At 41.0% G+C, this 21,365-nt stretch overlaps 1 protein-coding gene across 1 annotated transcript; it reads right to left on the reverse strand.

The window, feature by feature from the left end:
* Window positions 1-1,938: 1,938 nt before the first annotated feature.
* LOC140230222 (palmitoyl-protein thioesterase ABHD10, mitochondrial-like) lies at window positions 1,939-20,942 on the reverse strand. The gene is made up of 4 exons (XM_072310403.1): window positions 20,672-20,942; window positions 19,318-19,435; window positions 16,714-16,863; window positions 1,939-3,128 (listed from the first exon to the last, which is right to left on the reverse strand). The coding sequence occupies exons 1-4, from the start codon at window positions 20,854-20,856 to the stop codon at window positions 2,832-2,834; spliced, it is 750 nt and encodes a 249-aa protein (XP_072166504.1). The 5' UTR covers window positions 20,857-20,942; the 3' UTR covers window positions 1,939-2,831.
* Between the last annotated feature and the right edge of the window lie 423 nt (window positions 20,943-21,365).

Genomic DNA, 21,365 nt, shown 5'->3' on the forward strand with positions numbered 1-21,365 from the left:
AGTGGCCCAAACAGGACACCAGACAAAATAAGTAATTAAATAAATAAATAAATAGTGTCGAGCTCTGATTGGAGGAGGAGGAATGGAAAAGGATGGGGGAAGAGAGAGAAGGAAAATATCTAACACATGCAGAAGAAAAGAGATAGAGACAGACAGTCAGAAAATTGGGATGGAAAGTGGGTAAGGGGAGCTGGGTAGGAAAATTCTCAGACTGATGGTCCTTGAAACCTGCTTCTTAGAGCAGATTCACTCTACAAACAAACCAACTTGTCCTCCATTCAACACGATAAGCCATTATCAAATATACAACATTGTATTTCAAAAACATGTCATATGCCAAATGCAGTGTGAAACACATCAATTTGAATGTGTGGGACTGCGTACATGTTTCATAATACAATTTGTACTAGTAAGTAGGACTTCTTTTTTTTTTTTTCTTGCATTCATGCACACAAATATGACCACATGATTTAGAAGTACAGTACACAATTCACACAAATTAAATCATACCTCAACATTAATGTAAAAAATGTACAGCATGCCAATAAAGTCAGGTATAGAATAGTTGACTGTATAGAAACAAGATGGTATATTGTCATCCTTTTAAAAGATAATTGCTATTTTGCAAAATCATGTAACAATACATAGCTCCTTCTGCTTTACAATGCACCTCAGAATAGTTGTACATACTAGACAGAGGGCACAATATAAATGCACTGTTATTATATAATTGCATGTATATCAAAGAAGATTAATAATTTATCACAAAAATTAATCAATACATGTACACTGTAGTTCACATAACTTTACAAGCTACTGGATACATGTACTGCATTATGCAGTACTGTATTTTGTAAATTTCATAAATCAACAGATATTCCCAAAATAAACAACTCGCGAAAGTATTGCCTCTTGTAACAACCATGCAAAGATCAACTCTATGATGGGAAAGCACTATTTTTTTTTTTTCTCTTAAAAAGTGATAACAGTTCTTTCTCATTATATCAATGTGGTTCTAGCTTGGAAATTCAACCACACAAAAAGTCTTTAATAATTCATGAAATATATAGACTTATACCGTGTAATTGGCTTGATAACTTTTCAAATAAGGCATTAAAAAAGAGTTGTTAACTTGTAACATACAGTTCACCATGCTTTTCAAGCATTAAAAAATAAAGAAGAAAAACCCCTAAAATAAGAAGTACATAAAGATGATCTTACTGTATGGACCAAAATAAATACACCTTGAATTGAAAGGTGACAGAGAATTACCCCTCTTACAAATGTATGCAGTCCTCTGGTGTCCCCCACCCCCACCTCCATTCCCATTTATTTTGAACATGCATGGCATTTAGCATGTCAAAATCATATCCTTCTTGAAATGACTTGACTTGATCCTGTTTTTAGTATTCCGGCAAATAAAAATTAGCAGGTCACCACTCCTGAAATTTCTCTTGGTTTTTATCGAAAGTTAGTAACTTCCTTGTATAAATCTAAAATTTAGATCAACTGTTTTTGGTGTTTTGTTGTTGTTGTTGTTTTTTGTTTTGTTTTGTTTTGTTTTGTTTTTTTTTTTTGGGGGGGGGGGAGGGGTTGCCACCTAACCAGGTACTCTCAAAATGACTTCCAGCTGATGTTGGATCCCTGCATCACACATATATATTCATATATTCATGTTTTCATTTTTTTTTTTAATTCCACTTTTTGTACATAAGGGTTGGGGCCAACTTTTATTAGGACCACTTTGTTTTGGGGTATCTCAGGCATTTCAAAACCAATATTCATCAAATAAACTTTGAATTCTTTTATTAAGAATTGTATTCTCTTTCATATTTCATAGGTGGTTTCTCATTTTCTTACCATAAAATAAAAAGTTACATTCCTGAAGCCCCATCTCAACCAAAAACTATACCATCCCTTCAATAGTGTGAAAATTTCCCAATGTAATCTTCAACAAGTTGTTTGAGAAAATAAGTGTTCATCCTTCAAAACAATGCAGAGGAAACATACCACAAACACTTGGCTATAATCTCATGACTGAACATTGTTCTTCTGCCATCACTCCATTGACATGCTACATGGTATACACTACACACCAACCTTAACAGTTTGAATTTCACTTACAGTAAAGCTTGAGACTGTTAATCACCAAGTAGCTTGACAGAATCCTGATCCATCAAGGCAGGAATGAACAGCCACAAGGTAAAGAGGTGTTCAGCATGGGGCACTTGTGCAATGCTGGTTGGTCAATGATAACATCTTCTGTCATCTACCTATTCATTCTACAGAGTATACTTTAATAGGGATGGTATATGTGTAGTTATGGTTCACGCCCAGCTTGAGGTTTCTAACATTTTGTGTGAGATCATGAGAAACCTCTTATGAAATATGCAAGAGCATGTAATTCCAAGAATTCAATGTTTATTTCAAGAAAATTGGTTTTTAAAAACAAGTGACACCAATAAAAGTTGGGACCCACCTTTTATTAGGATCTCTTTGTTTTACTTTGTTTTTGGATATCTCAGTCATTTCAAAACCAATTTCAATCAAATAAACTTGTAATTCCTCTTAGAGTGGTATGGTCTGTAACATTTCATAAGTGGATTCTTTGTATCTTGCAAAAAGTTAAAAGCTCAATCTTCGTTACCATGGATACTATACAAATCACTCACTGCTCACCATTCACATCGGCTGCTGTCCTACTGCTGCTTTCTCATGTATATGGAATTATTCCCTTCTTGCACTCACATGGCCTTACAAGTTTCACTTGGTCATTCACATTGCACAAGAACCAAATGACCACAGTCATCCAAATGGACTGACATGGCACGTCATAAGTTCAGGAGTTCCTCCACGGTGTCGACGATGAGTTTGATGTCGACCGCTTCCGACATGCGATGACCGCCCTCCTTCCTCAGGACGACGTCCACGTTGCCGCTCTCCAGCCTCGTGGCCAGGTCAACGGAGGTCTGGTAGTGGACGACGTCGTCCCGCATCCCGTGAATGAGCCTGACCGGCTGCCTGATGGGCACGGAGTCCTGTAGGAGGTAGCGCTGGTACTGCTTGTCCAGGAAGTCTTGGGGGGTGACATAGCTGGAGGACGATTCATTGTGGATAGGGCTGTGTGGCTGGACAAGAAATGGCAAATATAGGGGAATCTCTAGAGTGATACAGTGTATCAAAGACGTAAGAACCATGTCAATTCATATCTTGTTATATGTGGTGTGTCATCAAGTAACCCGCATAAAGTCACAGATCTTAAAAGGAAGAAAATTGTGTGTAAAAACGACCTTGGCTACGTAACCTCAACAGTTTTGACACTTCCAATATTTTGCGAAAACATTTTTTGTGTATGGAAGTAGGGCAAATTATAAAATCAATTTACAATTGTAAATCTTAACCCATTCCATACTGAATTTTGATATGCCTGTAGACTTAATACACAGGCCACCAGGTTCCCGTACAGAAACGGTTAACAACTACTGAATTCAGATACGTCTGCAACTCCTCCCCCCCCCCCAAAAAAAAAAAAAAAAAAAAAAAAAAATCTTTCTCAACATTATACAGCTTTTGTGATGATTATCACGCATCAACTTTTTCCAGTATATCAGGGTATAAAAAACAAAGCAATATCTATAAAGACTTGGGACCTGCAAAATCATCTTGTTATACACTGTAGGAGGGTTCTGTCATTCATTCATTTTCATACAAATTGTACATAATTATAACCGTATAAGATACCACTGTACAAGGACTGTTTTGCTAATGTATATATAGCATATGAATAAATAAATTCTGCAAATGCCACTATTTCTTGGTTTTCTCTTCAGAGAAATCAAAGCCCTATCAAAGATATTTCCTTGGCATGTGTTAAACATAAAAGGTGTAAAGATAAGTCTTCCTTAGCCTGACAGTCACCTTATTTGTAAATCAGGTGTGAGTTTCAATTTGTCTCCATCTATAAATTAAATTTAACCCTAACTTACCTGGGCTATTTAGCGAGCTTGAATTCCTGAGACAGATCTCGGCCGTTGATCGCGCGATCGCCGCAAAATTTTGCGTGAACATAAAGCCGGATATAATATACAAGACTGTTAAGTTAAATTTTCAAAAAAATTGCATTTTCTATTTTAAATTAATTAATTATGCAAATATATGCAAAAAAACAAATTTTCGTCTGTCGCTTATAAAAGCTTATGGAATGCTGATTTTTGGTGTAAATATTCCTAGTGACATTCCAAACATTTGTGTATAAAAAGAAATTCAGTATCAAAATTAATTTCTTATGTTTTTTATTGTTTTATCAATTTTTTATGTATTTCGTTGTTTTTTCGAACTTTTGTTTTTGTTGTTTTTCTCAGCAGAATTTGTCATACACATTTTTTGAAGCATAATTATACTAAAATAAATTGATTTCAGCCATTAAAATAAAAAATATGAATCTTTATATGAATTAATTGAAAAAACACAATTTGTATTGACTTGTACACAAAATCACGTTTTTGAGCAATTTTGGGGTTGACGAAAATTTTTTGAAGGGGTGTGGCTTCGGAACAGTATGCCCGGGTGCAACAAATTTGGTCTCAAAAGTTGCGCGAGACTTGAAAGTAAAAAGTCAGCGAGCGGCGCAGTCAAAAAATTTTGCGCGCCGGAATGGTCGCGGAATTCGTCGAGGGGGGGGGGGGCATAATGCCCCCCCCCCCCCCCCCCCCAGGTAAGTTAGGGTTAACCCGTTGAGGACGGGCAGGTGTCTATGGGAAATGCGCGTTGTAGCAAAATCAAACCGTCCTCAACGGGTTAAGATCGCAACTGCTGATCTGCAAATTGACTCACAACTGAGCCTTCACGCCTCTGAATAATATCTTTCTCTGTAATTTGTAAATCATTGCAAAGTTTTGTTTTTGTTCTGTTTATGTTGCTTTGAGGCTCCCTCATGCTACCCTCTGAAGTAGAGCTTATATTCACAGCATGTCCATCATGCACTCTTGATCAAGTACAGGATGGCTATAGCACTGATTGCTAGTGAACAGTAGAGGGCAGTATAACTGCTTTCTGTGTGATGCACTTGTACTTCTGTACACACCTCTTGCAGTGCGGAAAGTACAGGTAAACAGTTATGCTCAACTTGGAAGGCATAGCATGATTTCTATCACAGCAATTTAACACAATCTGTTATGCACTTTCCATTAATCTGACATAATCAGTAAAAGTGTAACATTATTGCATGATGTAAAATTATGGGATCTCTTTTCAGCAGTCACCAAGACCCAGTATTTAAAATCCCATTTTCATCAAATAAACTTTGAATTCTTCTTGGAATTACATTTGTATCATGCTCTTTCATATTCCATAAGTTTCTCATTATCTCAACAACAAAAAAATCATCCAAATTCATGAATTTATTCCGTCGAGATGTTTTCATTGCAACTGATTGACAAATTGCCCTACATCGACGTAAATAAGCACTGAATTGATCAGTGTTTTTTAGTAGTAGCCATGATAAAAAATCATGGGCGTACATACTCGAGCAGGATTCGAACCTACGACCTCCTGATAACCGGACAGGCGTCATCTCCACTAGACCACCGAGCTTTTGCCCGACAGCAAGTGTTGGTTCTAATCCTTATAGCATGCAGCGGGTACTGCTTTGTTATTCAAATTCATGAATTTATTCCGTCGAGATGTTTTCATTGCAACTGATTGACAAATTGCCCTACATCGACGTAAATAAGCACTGAATTGATCAGTGTTTTTTAGTAGTAGTCATGATAAAAAATCATGGGCGTACATACTCGAGCAGGATTCGAACCTACGACCTCCTGATAACCGGACAGGCGTCATCTCCACTAGACCACCGAGCTTTCGCCCGACAGCAAGTGTTGGTTCTAATCCTTATAGCATGCAGCGGGTACTGCTTTGTTATTCAAATTCATGAATTTATTCCGTCGAGATGTTTTCATTGCAACTGATTGACAAATTGCCCTACATCGACGTAAATAAGCACTGAATTGATCAGTGTTTTTTAGTAGTAGTCATGATAAAAAATCATGGGCGTACATACTCGAGCAGGATTCGAACCTACGACCTCCTGATAACCGGACAGGCGTCATCTCCACTAGACCACCGAGCTTTCGCCCGACAGCAAGTGTTGGTTCTAATCCTTATAGCATGCAGCGGGTACTGCTTTGTTATTCAAATTCATGAATTTATTCCGTCGAGATGTTTTCATTGCAACTGATTGACAAATTGCCCTACATCGACGTAAATAAGCACTGAATTGATCAGTGTTTTTTAGTAGTAGTCATGATAAAAAATCATGGGCGTACATACTCGAGCAGGATTCGAACCTACGACCTCCTGATAACCGGACAGGCGTCATCTCCACTAGACCACCGAGCTTTCGCCCGACAGCAAGTGTTGGTTCTAATCCTTATAGCATGCAGCGGGTACTGCTTTGTTATTCAAATTCATGAATTTATTCCGTCGAGATGTTTTCATTGCAACTGATTGACAAATTGCCCTACATCGACGTAAATAAGCACTGAATTGATCAGTGTTTTTTAGTAGTAGTCATGATAAAAAATCATGGGCGTACATACTCGAGCAGGATTCGAACCTACGACCTCCTGATAACCGGACAGGCGTCATCTCCACTAGACCACCGAGCTTTCGCCCGACAGCAAGTGTTGGTTCTAATCCTTATAGCATGCAGCGGGTACTGCTTTGTTATTCAAATTCATGAATTTATTCCGTCGAGATGTTTTCATTGCAACTGATTGACAAATTGCCCTACATCGACGTAAATAAGCACTGAATTGATCAGTGTTTTTTAGTAGTAGTCATGATAAAAAATCATGGGCGTACATACTCGAGCAGGATTCGAACCTACGACCTCCTGATAACCGGACAGGCGTCATCTCCACTAGACCACCGAGCTTTCGCCCGACAGCAAGTGTTGGTTCTAATCCTTATAGCATGCAGCGGGTACTGCTTTGTTATTCAAATTCATGAATTTATTCCGTCGAGATGTTTTCATTGCAACTGATTGACAAATTGCCCTACATCGACGTAAATAAGCACTGAATTGATCAGTGTTTTTTAGTAGTAGTCATGATAAAAAATCATGGGCGTACATACTCGAGCAGGATTCGAACCTACGACCTCCTGATAACCGGACAGGCGTCATCTCCACTAGACCACCGAGCTTTCGCCCGACAGCAAGTGTTGGTTCTAATCCTTATAGCATGCAGCGGGTACTGCTTTGTTATTCAAATTCATGAATTTATTCCGTCGAGATGTTTTCATTGCAACTGATTGACAAATTGCCCTACATCGACGTAAATAAGCACTGAATTGATCAGTGTTTTTTAGTAGTAGTCATGATAAAAAATCATGGGCGTACATACTCGAGCAGGATTCGAACCTACGACCTCCTGATAACCGGACAGGCGTCATCTCCACTAGACCACCGAGCTTTCGCCCGACAGCAAGTGTTGGTTCTAATCCTTATAGCATGCAGCGGGTACTGCTTTGTTATTCAAATTCATGAATTTATTCCGTTGAGATGTTTTCATTGCAACTGATTGACAAATTGCCCTACATCGACGTAAATAAGCACTGAATTGATCAGTGTTTTTTAGTAGTAGTCATGATAAAAAATCATGGGCGTACATACTCGAGCAGGATTCGAACCTACGACCTCCTGATAACCGGACAGGCGTCATCTCCACTAGACCACCGAGCTTTCGCCCGACAGCAAGTGTTGGTTCTAATCCTTATAGCATGCAGCGGGTACTGCTTTGTTATTCAAATTCATGAATTTATTCCGTCGAGATGTTTTCATTGCAACTGATTGACAAATTGCCCTACATCGACGTAAATAAGCACTGAATTGATCAGTGTTTTTTAGTAGTAGTCATGATAAAAAATCATGGGCGTACATACTCGAGCAAGATTCGAACCTACGACCTCCTGATAACCGGACAGGCGTCATCTCCACTAGACCACCGAGCTTTCGCCCGACAGCAAGTGTTGGTTCTAATCCTTATAGCATGCAGCGGGTACTGCTTTGTTATTCAAATTCATGAATTTATTCCGTCGAGATGTTTTCATTGCAACTGATTGACAAATTGCCCTACATCGACGTAAATAAGCACTGAATTGATCAGTGTTTTTTTAGTAGTAGTCATGATGAAAAATCATGGGCGTACATACTCGAGCAAGATTCGAACCTACGACCTCCTGATAACCGGACAGGCGTCATCTCCACTAGACCACCGAGCTTTCGCCCGACAGCAAGTGTTGGTTCTAATCCTTATAGCATGCAGCGGGTACTGCTTTGTTATTCAAATTCATGAATTTATTCCGTCGAGATGTTTTCATTGCAACTGATTGACAAATTGCCCTACATCGACGTAAATAAGCACTGAATTGATCAGTGTTTTTTTAGTAGTAGTCATGATGAAAAATCATGGGCGTACATACTCGAGCAGGATTCGAACCTACGACCTCCTGATAACCGGACAGGCGTCATCTCCACTAGACCACCGAGCTTTCGCCCGACAGCAAGTGTTGGTTCTAATCCTTATAGCATGCAGCGGGTACTGCTTTGTTATTCAAATTCATGAATTTATTCCGTCGAGATGTTTTCATTGCAACTGATTGACAAATTGCCCTACATCGACGTAAATAAGCACTGAATTGATCAGTGTTTTTTAGTAGTAGTCATGATAAAAAATCATGGGCGTACATACTCGAGCAGGATTCGAACCTACGACCTCCTGATAACCGGACAGGCGTCATCTCCACTAGACCACCGAGCTTTCGCCCGACAGCAAGTGTTGGTTCTAATCCTTATAGCATGCAGCGGGTACTGCTTTGTTATTCAAATTCATGAATTTATTCCGTCGAGATGTTTTCATTGCAACTGATTGACAAATTGCCCTACATCGACGTAAATAAGCACTGAATTGATCAGTGTTTTTTAGTAGTAGTCATGATAAAAAATCATGGGCGTACATACTCGAGCAGGATTCGAACCTACGACCTCCTGATAACCGGACAGGCGTCATCTCCACTAGACCACCGAGCTTTCGCCCGACAGCAAGTGTTGGTTCTTATCCTTATAGCATGCAGCGGGTACTGCTTTGTTATTCAAATTCATGAATTTATTCCGTCGAGATGTTTTCATTGCAACTGATTGACAAATTGCCCTACATCGACGTAAATAAGCACTGAATTGATCAGTGTTTTTTAGTAGTAGTCATGATAAAAAATCATGGGCGTACATACTCGAGCAGGATTCGAACCTACGACCTCCTGATAACCGGACAGGCGTCATCTCCACTAGACCACCGAGCTTTCGCCCGACAGCAAGTGTTGGTTCTAATCCTTATAGCATGCAGCGGGTACTGCTTTGTTATTCAAATTCATGAATTTATTCCGTCGAGATGTTTTCATTGCAACTGATTGACAAATTGCCCTACATCGACGTAAATAAGCACTGAATTGATCAGTGTTTTTTTAGTAGTAGTCATGATAAAAAATCATGGGCGTACATACTCGAGCAGGATTCGAACCTACGACCTCCTGATAACCGGACAGGCGTCATCTCCACTAGACCACCGAGCTTTCGCCCGACAGCAAGTGTTGGTTCTAATCCTTATAGCATGCAGCGGGTACTGCTTTGTTATTCAAATTCATGAATTTATTCCGTCGAGATGTTTTCATTGCAACTGATTGACAAATTGCCCTACATCGACGTAAATAAGCACTGAATTGATCAGTGTTTTTTAGTAGTAGTCATGATAAAAAATCATGGGCGTACATACTCGAGCAGGATTCGAACCTACGACCTCCTGATAACCGGACAGGCGTCATCTCCACTAGACCACCGAGCTTTCGCCCGACAGCAAGTGTTGGTTCTAATCCTTATAGCATGCAGCGGGTACTGCTTTGTTATTCAAATTCATGAATTTATTCCGTCGAGATGTTTTCATTGCAACTGATTGACAAATTGCCCTACATCGACGTAAATAAGCACTGAATTGATCAGTGTTTTTTAGTAGTAGTCATGATAAAAAATCATGGGCGTACATACTCGAGCAGGATTCGAACCTACGACCTCCTGATAACCGGACAGGCGTCATCTCCACTAGACCACCGAGCTTTCGCCCGACAGCAAGTGTTGGTTCTAATCCTTATAGCATGCAGCGGGTACTGCTTTGTTATTCAAATTCATGAATTTATTCCGTTGAGATGTTTTCATTGCAACTGATTGACAAATTGCCCTACATCGACGTAAATAAGCACTGAATTGATCAGTGTTTTTTAGTAGTAGTCATGATAAAAAATCATGGGCGTACATACTCGAGCAGGATTCGAACCTACGACCTCCTGATAACCGGACAGGCGTCATCTCCACTAGACCACCGAGCTTTCGCCCGACAGCAAGTGTTGGTTCTTATCCTTATAGCATGCAGCGGGTACTGCTTTGTTATTCAAATTCATGAATTTATTCCGTCGAGATGTTTTCATTGCAACTGATTGACAAATTGCCCTACATCGACGTAAATAAGCACTGAATTGATCAGTGTTTTTTAGTAGTAGTCATGATAAAAAATCATGGGCGTACATACTCGAGCAGGATTCGAACCTACGACCTCCTGATAACCGGACAGGCGTCATCTCCACTAGACCACCGAGCTTTCGCCCGACAGCAAGTGTTGGTTCTAATCCTTATAGCATGCAGCGGGTACTGCTTTGTTATTCAAATTCATGAATTTATTCCGTCGAGATGTTTTCATTGCAACTGATTGACAAATTGCCCTACATCGACGTAAATAAGCACTGAATTGATCAGTGTTTTTTTAGTAGTAGTCATGATAAAAAATCATGGGCGTACATACTCGAGCAGGATTCGAACCTACGACCTCCTGATAACCGGACAGGCGTCATCTCCACTAGACCACCGAGCTTTCGCCCGACAGCAAGTGTTGGTTCTAATCCTTATAGCATGCAGCGGGTACTGCTTTGTTATTCAAATTCATGAATTTATTCCGTCGAGATGTTTTCATTGCAACTGATTGACAAATTGCCCTACATCGACGTAAATAAGCACTGAATTGATCAGTGTTTTTTAGTAGTAGTCATGATAAAAAATCATGGGCGTACATACTCGAGCAGGATTCGAACCTACGACCTCCTGATAACCGGACAGGCGTCATCTCCACTAGACCACCGAGCTTTCGCCCGACAGCAAGTGTTGGTTCTAATCCTTATAGCATGCAGCGGGTACTGCTTTGTTATTCAAATTCATGAATTTATTCCGTCGAGATGTTTTCATTGCAACTGATTGACAAATTGCCCTGTACATCGACGTAAATAGGCACTGAATTGATCAGTGTTTTTTAGTAGTAGTCATGATAAAAAATCATGGGCGTACATACTCGAGCAGGATTCGAACCTACGACCTCCTGATAACCGGACAGGCGTCATCTCCACTAGACCACCGAGCTTTCGCCCGACAGCAAGTGTTGGTTCTAATCCTTATAGCATGCAGCGGGTACTGCTTTGTTATTCAAATTCATGAATTTATTCCGTCGAGATGTTTTCATTGCAACTGATTGACAAATTGCCCTACATCGACGTAAATAAGCACTGAATTGATCAGTGTTTTTTAGTAGTAGTCATGATAAAAAATCATGGGCGTACATACTCGAGCAGGATTCGAACCTACGACCTCCTGATAACCGGACAGGCGTCATCTCCACTAGACCACCGAGCTTTCGCCCGACAGCAAGTGTTGGTTCTAATCCTTATAGCATGCAGCGGGTACTGCTTTGTTATTCAAATTCATGAATTTATTCCGTCGAGATGTTTTCATTGCAACTGATTGACAAATTGCCCTACATCGACGTAAATAAGCACTGAATTGATCAGTGTTTTTTAGTAGTAGTCATGATAAAAAATCATGGGCGTACATACTCGAGCAGGATTCGAACCTACGACCTCCTGATAACCGGACAGGCGTCATCTCCACTAGACCACCGAGCTTTCGCCCGACAGCAAGTGTTGGTTCTAATCCTTATAGCATGCAGCGGGTACTGCTTTGTTATTCAAATTCATGAATTTATTCCGTTGAGATGTTTTCATTGCAACTGATTGACAAATTGCCCTACATCGACGTAAATAAGCACTGAATTGATCAGTGTTTTTTAGTAGTAGTCATGATAAAAAATCATGGGCGTACATACTCGAGCAGGATTCGAACCTACGACCTCCTGATAACCGGACAGGCGTCATCTCCACTAGACCACCGAGCTTTCGCCCGACAGCAAGTGTTGGTTCTAATCCTTATAGCATGCAGCGGGTACTGCTTTGTTATTCAAATTCATGAATTTATTCCGTCGAGATGTTTTCATTGCAACTGATTGACAAATTGCCCTACATCGACGTAAATAAGCACTGAATTGATCAGTGTTTTTTAGTAGTAGTCATGATAAAAAATCATGGGCGTACATACTCGAGCAGGATTCGAACCTACGACCTCCTGATAACCGGACAGGCGTCATCTCCACTAGACCACCGAGCTTTCGCCCGACAGCAAGTGTTGGTTCTAATCCTTATAGCATGCAGCGGGTACTGCTTTGTTATTCAAATTCATGAATTTATTCCGTCGAGATGTTTTCATTGCAACTGATTGACAAATTGCCCTACATCGACGTAAATAAGCACTGAATTGATCAGTGTTTTTTAGTAGTAGTCATGATAAAAAATCATGGGCGTACATACTCGAGCAGGATTCGAACCTACGACCTCCTGATAACCGGACAGGCGTCATCTCCACTAGACCACCGAGCTTTCGCCCGACAGCAAGTGTTGGTTCTAATCCTTATAGCATGCAGCGGGTACTGCTTTGTTATTCAAATTCATGAATTTATTCCGTCGAGATGTTTTCATTGCAACTGATTGACAAATTGCCCTACATCGACGTAAATAAGCACTGAATTGATCAGTGTTTTTTAGTAGTAGTCATGATAAAAAATCATGGGCGTACATACTCGAGCAGGATTCGAACCTACGACCTCCTGATAACCGGACAGGCGTCATCTCCACTAGACCACCGAGCTTTCGCCCGACAGCAAGTGTTGGTTCTAATCCTTATAGCATGCAGCGGGTACTGCTTTGTTATTCAAATTCATGAATTTATTCCGTCGAGATGTTTTCATTGCAACTGATTGACAAATTGCCCTACATCGACGTAAATAAGCACTGAATTGATCAGTGTTTTTTAGTAGTAGTCATGATAAAAAATCATGGGCGTACATACTCGAGCAGGATTCGAACCTACGACCTCCTGATAACCGGACAGGCGTCATCTCCACTAGACCACCGAGCTTTCGCCCGACAGCAAGTGTTGGTTCTAATCCTTATAGCATGCAGCGGGTACTGCTTTGTTATTCAAATTCATGAATTTATTCCGTCGAGATGTTTTCATTGCAACTGATTGACAAATTGCCCTACATCGACGTAAATAAGCACTGAATTGATCAGTGTTTTTTAGTAGTAGTCATGATAAAAAATCATGGGCGTACATACTCGAGCAGGATTCGAACCTACGACCTCCTGATAACCGGACAGGCGTCATCTCCACTAGACCACCGAGCTTTCGCCCGACAGCAAGTGTTGGTTCTAATCCTTATAGCATGCAGCGGGTACTGCTTTGTTATTCAAATTCATGAATTTATTCCGTCGAGATGTTTTCATTGCAACTGATTGACAAATTGCCCTACATCGACGTAAATAAGCACTGAATTGATCAGTGTTTTTTAGTAGTAGTCATGATAAAAAATCATGGGCGTACATACTCGAGCAGGATTCGAACCTACGACCTCCTGATAACCGGACAGGCGTCATCTCCACTAGACCACCGAGCTTTCGCCCGACAGCAAGTGTTGGTTCTAATCCTTATAGCATGCAGCGGGTACTGCTTTGTTATTCAAATTCATGAATTTATTCCGTCGAGATGTTTTCATTGCAACTGATTGACAAATTGCCCTACATCGACGTAAATAAGCACTGAATTGATCAGTGTTTTTTAGTAGTAGTCATGATAAAAAATCATGGGCGTACATACTCGAGCAGGATTCGAACCTACGACCTCCTGATAACCGGACAGGCGTCATCTCCACTAGACCACCGAGCTTTCGCCCGACAGCAAGTGTTGGTTCTAATCCTTATAGCATGCAGCGGGTACTGCTTTGTTATTCAAATTCATGAATTTATTCCGTCGAGATGTTTTCATTGCAACTGATTGACAAATTGCCCTACATCGACGTAAATAAGCACTGAATTGATCAGTGTTTTTTAGTAGTAGTCATGATAAAAAATCATGGGCGTACATACTCGAGCAGGATTCGAACCTACGACCTCCTGATTCAGTGCTTATTTACGTCGATGTAGGGCAATTTGTCAATCAGTTGCAATGAAAACATCTCGACGGAATAAATTCATGAATTTGAATAACAAAGCAGTACCGGCTGCATGCTATAAGGATTAGAACCAACACTTGCTGTCGGGCGAAAGCTCGGTGGTCTAGTGGAGATGACGCCTGTCCGGTTATCAGGAGGTCGTAGGTTCGAATCCTGCTCGAGTATGTACGCCCATGATTTTTTATCATGACTACTACTAAAAAACACTGATCAATTCAGTGCTTATTTACGTCGATGTAGGGCAATTTGTCAATCAGTTGCAATGAAAACATCTCGACGGAATAAATTCATGAATTTGAATAACAAAGCAGTACCCGCTGCATGCTATAAGGATTAGAACCAACACTTGCTGTCGGGCGAAAGCTCGGTGGTCTAGTGGAGATGACGCCTGTCCGGTTATCAGGAGGTCGTAGGTTCGAATCCTGCTCGAGTATGTACGCCCATGATTTTTTATCATGACTACTACTAAAAAACACTGATCAATTCAGTGCTTATTTACGTCGATGTAGGGCAATTTGTCAATCAGTTGCAATGAAAACATCTCGACGGAATAAATTCATGAATTTGAATAACAAAGCAGTACCCGCTGCATGCTATAAGGATTAGAACCAACACTTGCTGTCGGGCGAAAGCTCGGTGGTCTAGTGGAGATGACGCCTGTCCGGTTATCAGGAGGTCGTAGGTTCGAATCCTGCTCGAGTATGTACGCCCATGATTTTTTATCATGACTACTACTGAAAAACACTGATCAATTCAGTGCTTATTTACGTCGATGTAGGGCAATTTGTCAATCAGTTGCAATGAAAACATCTCGACGGAATAAATTCATGAATTTGAATAACAAAGCAGTACCCGCTGCATGCTATAAGGATTAGAACCAACACTTGCTGTCGGGCGAAAGCTCGGTGGTCTAGTGGAGATGACGCCTGTCCGGTTATCAGGAGGTCGTAGGTTCGAATCCTGCTCGAGTATGTACGCCCATGATTTTTTATCATGACTACTACTAAAAAACACTGATCAATTCAGTGCTTATTTACGTCGATGTAGGGCAATTTGTCAATCAGTTGCAATGAAAACATCTCGACGGAATAAATTCATGAATTTGAATAACAAAGCAGTACCCGCTGCATGCTATAAGGATTAGAACCAACACTTGCTGTCGGGCGAAAGCTCGGTGGTCTAGTGGAGATGACGCCTGTCCGGTTATCAGGAGGTCGTAGGTTCGAATCCTGCTCGAGTATGTACGCCCATGATTTTTTATCATGACTACTACTAAAAAACACTGATCAATTCAGTGCTTATTTACGTCGATGTAGGGCAATTTGTCAATCAGTTGCAATGAAAACATCTCGACGGAATAAATTCATGAATTTGAATAACAAAGCAGTACCCGCTGCATGCTATAAGGATTAGAACCAACACTTGCTGTCGGGCGAAAGCTCGGTGGTCTAGTGGAGATGACGCCTGTCCGGTTATCAGGAGGTCGTAGGTTCGAATCCTGCTCGAGTATGTACGCCCATGATTTTTTATCATGACTACTACTAAAAAACACTGATCAATTCAGTGCTTATTTACGTCGATGTAGGGCAATTTGTCAATCAGTTGCAATGAAAACATCTCGACGGAATAAATTCATGAATTTGAATAACAAAGCAGTACCCGCTGCATGCTATAAGGATTAGAACCAACACTTGCTGTCGGGCAAAAGCTCGGTGGTCTAGTGGAGATGACGCCTGTCTGGTTATCAGGAGGTCGTAGGTTCGAATCCTGCTCGAGTATGTACGCCCATGATTTTTTTTATCATGACTACTACTAAAAAACACTGATCAATTCAGTGCTTATTTACGTCGATGTAGGGCAATTTGTCAATCAGTTGCAATGAAAACATCTCGACGGAATAAATTCATGAATTTGAATAACAAAGCAGTACCCGCTGCATGCTATAAGGATTAGAACCAACACTTGCTGTCGGGCGAAAGCTCGGTGGTCTAGTGGAGATGACGCCTGTCCGGTTATCAGGAGGTCATGGGTTCGAATCCTGCTCGAGTATGTACGCCCATGATTTTTTATCATGACTACTACTAAAAAACACTGATCAATTCAGTGCTTATTTACGTCGATGTAGGGCAATTTGTCAATCAGTTGCAAAAAAATCATCATCAAAAAATGTTGGAAACCTCAATCCCCACCTCAACCACAGCTGTACCACTTAGATTATTACCTCATGTGATTTATTCCTTGTATCTGTGTATGACATCCTCTTGTCAAACTGCACAGCAGTTGCTATGCCAACGAGAGCATGAATTCTCTCAGGTCTCTCCATAGCCAGGAGAAGCATGATGGCCCCGCCCATGCTGGATCCAACCAGAATCTAGAGTTGGATGATTGAATAGCAAGGGGAACATGAATCAATCTAGTTTTGATTTTTTTTTTCTCTGCATTTTAGACACACAAACCAAATTATATATAAGATGATACTTTAATAAATGACGTTGTTGTATATATATAATCTAAGAAATAATACATTAATCATAAGTGTATGCCTTATGAGAAATATTATATTTTCATGTGAATGGTAATCATTAAAGAGAAAATAGTTATACATTTCAACATGCAACATAATTTCCTATTGCAATATAAAAGTGAAAATTCATTGAAACTCCAAGATAGATGATGCACGTATTGAAAATTTCCATGGAGCATGGTCTTCAAATATCCGTAAAGCACAGCTAAAGCCAGGCCGAAGAATGTTTTTAAGTTTGGGGGAGGAGGAGGGGGTGTAACAGGGTCAACGGCAGGGTAAATGGTAGTTGCCCCACCCTCAATGGAATAAACCCTCAAGAGTCAAAAATTTGCTGGTTTTGCTGTAATTTTTTTTAACATAATTTTTCCCCCTGACTTTCTGGGAAAGAGCCAAAAGTGTGGTGCAGCCTAAGTTGTAAAATGCTATGAGTTCTGTTTGCTAGTCCACATGTTCAAGGTTAAACCTTCAGATTACGATACATAGAACTCTGCATATCGGTATGTTGCATATATCTAGTTTTGAGAAATTCATGACAAACGATAAAACTGGATGGGGGGGGGGGGGGAGCAATCTGAAAACTGGAGGAAAGTGAATTGACTCTATGGCAGTAGGCTTCAATAGACTCTATGGCAGGGGTGTGAGACAAAAACTCTTTCCAGGGGCGGATTCAAGAATTCCGTAAAGAGGGGGCACCTTTATAAAACAAGAGACCCAGGGGTCACGCGCTCACCTGAGTATCGCAAGTTCAACTTCCATGCATTCTTGCAGACTCTTACCTAAGAACATTAGAAAGTTATGGTGGGGTAACTTTGAGAGTGGGGGCATGGTGTCCATTTACATATTCCATCACACTGGTAAAAATACCTACCAAGTACACTGTACTTTATAGAATGTTGGATTATGCAGCTTGGGGAAAAAACGACTAGAGAAAATATTACTGAATATTCATTAATTTAGGAGGTTTGGACCCCCTGGGGCCCCCAAGGAAAGCATGGTGCCCATTCAAACACTTTGAAATCTTATCCCCATGGGAATGCTACTTGTTGAGTTAAAATCCATTACGTTGTTTTCAGCAAGAAAATCAACATTTAGGCCCGCACTTGGACCCCCCCCCCCCCCATCCCATCGCTTCCTTGGGCCCCAAGGGGGTGGGGGAGGGCACCCCTGATTTTCCTATGAACAAACTTGAAACAACAGTCATCAATATACTGCCTCATTGTATCAAGTTAGCTCAATCACTTCTGGTTTCAGAGAAAATCTGTCAAGATTCCTTGGGGCGGGGGGGGGGGGGGGGGGGGGGGGGGGGGGGGGGACCCCCTGGGCCCCCAGGTGGAGCATGGTGCCCATTTGATAGAATTGAGATTCTATCCCCCTAGGGATGCTACCTGTCAAGTTTGATGAAAATTTGTGATAGGGTTTTCAAGAAAAAGATGACAATTTACAATTTCGGTCAAAATTTAGGTCCCCTGGGGGCCCCCCAGGTGGGGCATGGTGCCCATTTGATGGAAATGAGATTCTTTCCTCCTAGAGATGCTACTTGCCAACTTTGGTGAAAATTCATAATGACATTTTCAAGAAAAAGATGAAAATGTACAATTTGGGCCCCATTAGGACCCCTCCCCATCCCCTCCCCTGGGTCCCAAGGGGGGCACCCCTGATTCCGCCATGAACCAACTTAAAACTACAGTCATCAATGTACTAATTCTTAGTATTGACTTAGCTCTATCACTTCTGGTTCTAGAGAAGAAGATTTTTTAAGATTCCTTAATTTTGAGGGGTTTGGGCCCCTCTGGGGGCCCCCCAGGTGGGGTACGGTGCCCACTTGAACAAATTGAGATCTTATCCTCCTAGGGATGCTACCTGCCAAGTTTGGTGAAAATTGGTCAAGGGGTTCTCAAGAAGAAGATGAAAATGTAAAAAGTTTACGCACGACGGACGACGCACGCCGGACGCCGGACGACGAGCGATCGCAATAGCTCACTTGAGCCTTCGGCTCAGGTGAGCTAATTAAAGGGGGGCGCACGCATCCCACCCTCATTTTTTCTTTTTTTTTATTTCTTTTGTTTTAACAACAAAAAAAAAAACAAATAAAAGGGGGGGGGGGGGCGGGCGCACGCCTGGTGCATCCCTGCCTGGATCTGCCACTGCTTTCCATGATCATCTTGAATTCTACAGTAGGACTCCATCACACACACACACAAAAAAAAAAATCAAATTTTTAATAAGACCTAAGGGGGAAATAACACTATTTTACTTGTAAGACAATGAGAAACACATTACAGAGCACTGCAATCGTTGTACCTGTGGACCCACGGTGAGTTCATCCAGTACTGCCATAGCATCAGACTTCCAGACTTCAAACATCAACTCCCCCGGCACCAAATCACCAACAGACTCCCCCAGTCCCTGGTAGTCAAACCTATAGTAAGATGTATTGAATGAGCACAGTGCAGCAGTCACCACGTACGTGAACTAGGTACGTCTAACTTTCACAATGGAGTCAAAAGTTGTTAACAATGTTATCACTAGACCCTACTCAGTTAGAAACATAGTTGTAGACACTAACGTTAGAAAGTACTTTTAGTTTACATCACCAAACGAACTTTGAATAGATGTGGCGATGAGCACAATCACCACACCATAACAGGGGTCAAGCACCTTTGTAACAATTGAATCATCACACATTAACATCAACATAAAAATCAAAGCATGTAAAGGTCTAGATCTACAGATCTGTTATCGTCTCTGTAATATTTGCAGTCAAGATCTATACTCCCTCTAGAGATAGAATTGTCATTTACAATATGACTGAGACGTGGAAGGAAAAAAAAGCAGATCACCATCAAAACTTGATTACTAATGATAGTAAATTTAACGTTTAGATGTCTGACGTTACATCAGTTAAGTGCAGTGCCAGTGGAAAACTGAAACAGTAAAATCACAGAATTAATAATATGTGAATTGTAATTTGTTAGTTTTGATTAACATTGATAAATCCGTTATCGATCGATTGTTGAGCAAGCTCATCACTAGTAGAGACATCAGTCAAACTTCAAAACAAAAGTTCCTTTGATTTCCCTGATTTTACACTGTTTCATAAATAACATAAACCTAACACTGTCAGATAATCTAGTGTCTATAGGCCTAGGCCTACTCTTACTTAATTTTACTTTAGGGAGTCCTCCTAATATTCAGGTCCTATTTTGATGTTGATTCTATAAATTCTAAAAACAGACCCTCTCCCTAAAAATGTTTGATGATTTTTAGCAGCACTTCACATGTACACAAGTACATATAATAATTAATACTGCACAATGTATTTCACTCTATTTAAATAATGATTGGCCCTAGAGGGCCCAGTCTCTCAAACAGTCAAAGTGCCATGATGGCATGCACACCACTCTGCAGTGCGCTGATCTTCAACTATGACGAGTATGGGATGCACTAACGTGTTAACGTTAGCAGAAGAAGAGGAAGAAGAAGAATGTTTCATGTTTATAGGGTCTAGCCTCTGGTAAATTAAATTTATGTGTATTTTCCAAAAAGAATTGCATGATTATTCATTCCCTTCGTCCTAATCTATTGAATCAGAAGAGATTCCAGTGAGGAAAATTAGTCCAAAATGTCATGTAGGGCCTATTATTATATAGCGTACCGCACGAAGGCGTTACCACGTCGTCTGCAGTAGGCCTCCAGCGCGACCGCTTTCTGCCCGGTCATGTTGCTCATGAAGCCCGGTAAAAACACTACGCCGGGATCTTTTCCCGGGATTCGTCGAAAGGCAATTGAAGATTTCTTGGTCCGCTGCAAATATTCCAAGCTCTCTCTGTCATCCGTCATGATTAATCTCTTGCTTGTAAGAAGTTGAGCTGACTGCAGATTGCAAAATCTCTTAGAATTACGTGCTATTCGCAGAAGGACTCTGGTTCTATTCACACACGGTTGGTACATGGGGGCAGACATTTTCTTTCTCCTTTTCATGGTGTCCCCACCCCCCCCCCCCCCCCCGCCCCACCGGCGCGGCCCCGACCCCCTCGCCCCAGCAAACCATGCTCTCGTCTCAGCCCCCCCCCCCCTTCTCAAGTCAAGTTTAGTGCATTTAGCGCCTTGAGTATCTTTTTTTTTTAGGTAGAAATGAGCGCTTTATAAGAGTCTCACTAATTATTATTATTATTACCATTATTATCCCCAGAGTTCAGTGATTATCCTTCTGTCTCACCTCCCCCCCCCCCAGCCCTCGCCTCCTTTTTCATGAGCTGCCAATACAGAAATGTGTTTCTGTTGCTTTGTCACAGCTGAAAATTCATTCACCACCACTATTACATGTGGATATCAAACAAGATTTTCTT

The sequence above is a fragment of the Diadema setosum genome, chromosome 6 (assembly GCF_964275005.1).
Source record: "Diadema setosum chromosome 6, eeDiaSeto1, whole genome shotgun sequence".
Lineage (NCBI taxonomy): Eukaryota > Metazoa > Echinodermata > Echinoidea > Diadematoida > Diadematidae > Diadema > Diadema setosum.

Bases quoted from the DNA above. Each gene is read 5' to 3' on its own strand.
- LOC140230222 (XM_072310403.1), bottom strand. From the start codon at position 20,856: ATGACGGATGACAGAGAGAGCTTGGAATATTTGCAGCGGACCAAGAAA. The intron at 16,864-19,317 runs GTACAACGATTG...ATCCAACTCTAG, and splicing joins AACTCACCGTGGGTCCACAG to ATTCTGGTTGGATCCAGCAT. The intron at 3,129-16,713 runs GTAATAATCTAA...TTTCTTGTCCAG, and splicing joins CAAGGAATAAATCACATGAG to CCACACAGCCCTATCCACAA.